This window comes from Nematolebias whitei, chromosome 4 (assembly GCF_014905685.2).
Source record: "Nematolebias whitei isolate Nwh7 chromosome 4, NemWhi1, whole genome shotgun sequence".
Lineage (NCBI taxonomy): Eukaryota > Metazoa > Chordata > Actinopteri > Cyprinodontiformes > Rivulidae > Nematolebias > Nematolebias whitei.
The window spans coordinates 50803299-50805596 of NC_056501.1; the positions used below are offsets into that span (position 1 = coordinate 50803299).

At 49.6% G+C, this 2298-nt stretch overlaps 2 protein-coding genes across 2 annotated transcripts in view; both read left to right on the plus strand.

The window, feature by feature from the left end:
* Nucleotides 1-2298, plus strand: part of brd8b (bromodomain containing 8b) — a 58584-nt gene that overhangs the window by 22940 nt on the left and 33346 nt on the right. The gene's annotated exons all lie outside the window — the stretch shown is intronic.
* Nucleotides 1106-1924, plus strand: si:ch211-39i2.2 (DNA damage-inducible transcript 4-like protein-like). The gene is made up of 2 exons (XM_037676029.1): nt 1106-1337; nt 1492-1924. The coding sequence occupies exons 1-2, from the start codon at nt 1163-1165 to the stop codon at nt 1917-1919; spliced, it is 603 nt and encodes a 200-aa protein (XP_037531957.1). The 5' UTR covers nt 1106-1162; the 3' UTR covers nt 1920-1924.

Here is a 2298-nt window from a genome sequence, read left to right on the forward strand (position 1 = left end):
TAGAGGAGGGACAGTGGTTTGGACATGTCCAGAGGAGGGACAGTGGTTTGGACATGACCTGAGGAGGGACAGTGGTTTGGACATGACCAGAGGAGGGACAGTGGTTTGGACATGACCAGAGGAGGGACAGTGGTTTGGACATGTCCAGAGGAGGGACAGTGGTTTGGACATGACCAGAGGAGGGACAGTGGTTTGGACAAGTCCAGAGAAGGGACAGTGGTTTGGACATGACCAGAGGAGGGACAGTGGTTTGGACATATCCAGAGGAGGGACAGTGGTTTTGACAAGTCCAAAAGAGGGACAGTGGTTTGGACATGTCCAGAGGAGGGACAGTGGTTTGGACATGTCCAGAGGACAGTGGGTATATTGGTAGAAGGATGTTTGAAATGCAGCTGTTAGAAGAAAAAAAAAGACAACGGAGATATACGGATTAGAGAGATTAGTTCGAGAGGACATGGGGTAGTTGGAGTGAGACAGAGGACAGAGTGAGACAGAGGAGGGTGGAACAGCTGAATGAAGAAGACCAGCTGAAATAATTAATAAACTGAATACAGTTTAATCATGACCTGAGTTGCTCTAAAGTGAACTGAATTCTGTAAAATAAAATAATAAAAACAATCAATACATATTTTTTCATTGTTTCTTCCAATGACACAAACAAAACTGACTAAAATTATGCATGAAATAATTTATGTTTTAAGTCATCTACTTAAAGTCAAACAAAACCATATGTTTATTTAACTTTGTTTATGTAACTATATTCAATGAAAAGAAGTCTCCCTTTAAAACGTATATTTATATTTAATATGCAGCAGTTTAAACAGGACGGGATTTGAATAGAACAAGTCTTCTTTGACTGCGTCGTGAATATTTTAAAAGTAAAAAAAACTTCAGGTGTTGCGTTCAAAGTGACGTAATCTGTCGCTTCAGTTTCTACAGCTTCCAGCTCCGCAACCTGCCGGAACGTTGCGTGATGCACAAACCCGGAAGTTTCCGGACTGATCCAGATCGACTCCGCCCACTTCGCCTGAACTGATGCAAGCGGCAGGGGGCGGGGCGAAGCTCGGAGTATAAATGTTCAGGCTCGAGCGGCTCAGTCAGGTGAGCCTCTTCAGAGAGACGGTGACGTGCAGGCGCCGGAGCTTCACGCGGCGGCCTGAGGATGGAGTTTACCGCCGCTCTGCCCTTCGGACAGCGCGTGTCCGCGCCGTCGGACGAGGAAAGCGTCATGGAGAGGATTGGGAAGTTCTTCCAGCTCCAACCCCCGGAGCGAGGGACGAGTTCAGGCCGGAGAGGAAGCGTCGAGAGCTGCGATGAGACCGACACCACCTCCCTCTGTAAGTCCGACTTTTTTCTGTTCGCTGTAAATAAAAGTTTAAATGTCTTAAAAAATCGAAAAGCACCTGAGAGCTTCATTAAAGTTAAGAGTGATGCAACTGATCCAGAGTCTGTCAAACTAAACCTGACCTCCTCCCTGCTCTCTCCCCGCAGGTCCTGGCTGGGACTCGGACCAGCGGCTCCCCCATCAGGATGTGACGCAGCAGATGGAGCGCTGTCTGACAGAAGCCAAGGCCTCCACCCTCCACTGCCAGCTGCTGCTGCTGCCCCTCCACCTGCTCACCAGGATCGGCCAGCACATCATGCGCTCCTCTGCAGAGGAGCCCTGTGGGCTCCGGGGGGCCTCCATCAAGCTCTTCATGGACAGCAAAGCTGGCCTGAAGCCTGCGGGGAGCATCTTCCCCGACCCAAGTGTCTGTCCGACCTTTGAACTGTCTGTGGTGCTGAAGGTGGAGGACGGCTGGCCCCCTCTGAGATGCATCTTCGACTCCACCAAGGTTGTGAAGCTGAGGCCGGAGTACCGGCTGGTGAAGAGGAAGCTCTACTCCTCAGCCAGTCCTGTGGTCCACGACTGCAGCTAAACACCAGACCATTATGTCCTGTTCAAACTGGGACTGGACCATTACATCCTGTTCAAACTGGGACCATTACATCCTGTTCAGACTGGGACTGGACCATTACATCCTGTTCAGACTGGGACTGGACCATTACATCCTGTTCAAACTGGGACCATTACATCCTGTTCAGACTGGGACCATTACATCCTGTTCAAACTGGACTGGACCATTACATCCTGTTCAAACTGGGACCATTACATCCTGTTCAGACTGGGACCATTACATCCTGTTCAGACTGGGAGGGACCATTACGTCCTGTTCAAACTGGGACGGACCATTACGTCCTGTTCAAACTGGGACCATTACATCCTGTTCAAACTGGGACCATTACATCCTGTTCAGA

Coding starts and splice junctions, on each gene's coding strand:
- si:ch211-39i2.2 (XM_037676029.1), top strand. CDS start 1,163: ATGGAGTTTACCGCCGCTCTGCCCTTCGGACAGCGCGTGTCCGCGCCG. Junction 1,338..1,491: donor GACCGACACCACCTCCCTCT/GTAAGTCCGACT, acceptor CTCTCCCCGCAG/GTCCTGGCTGGGACTCGGAC.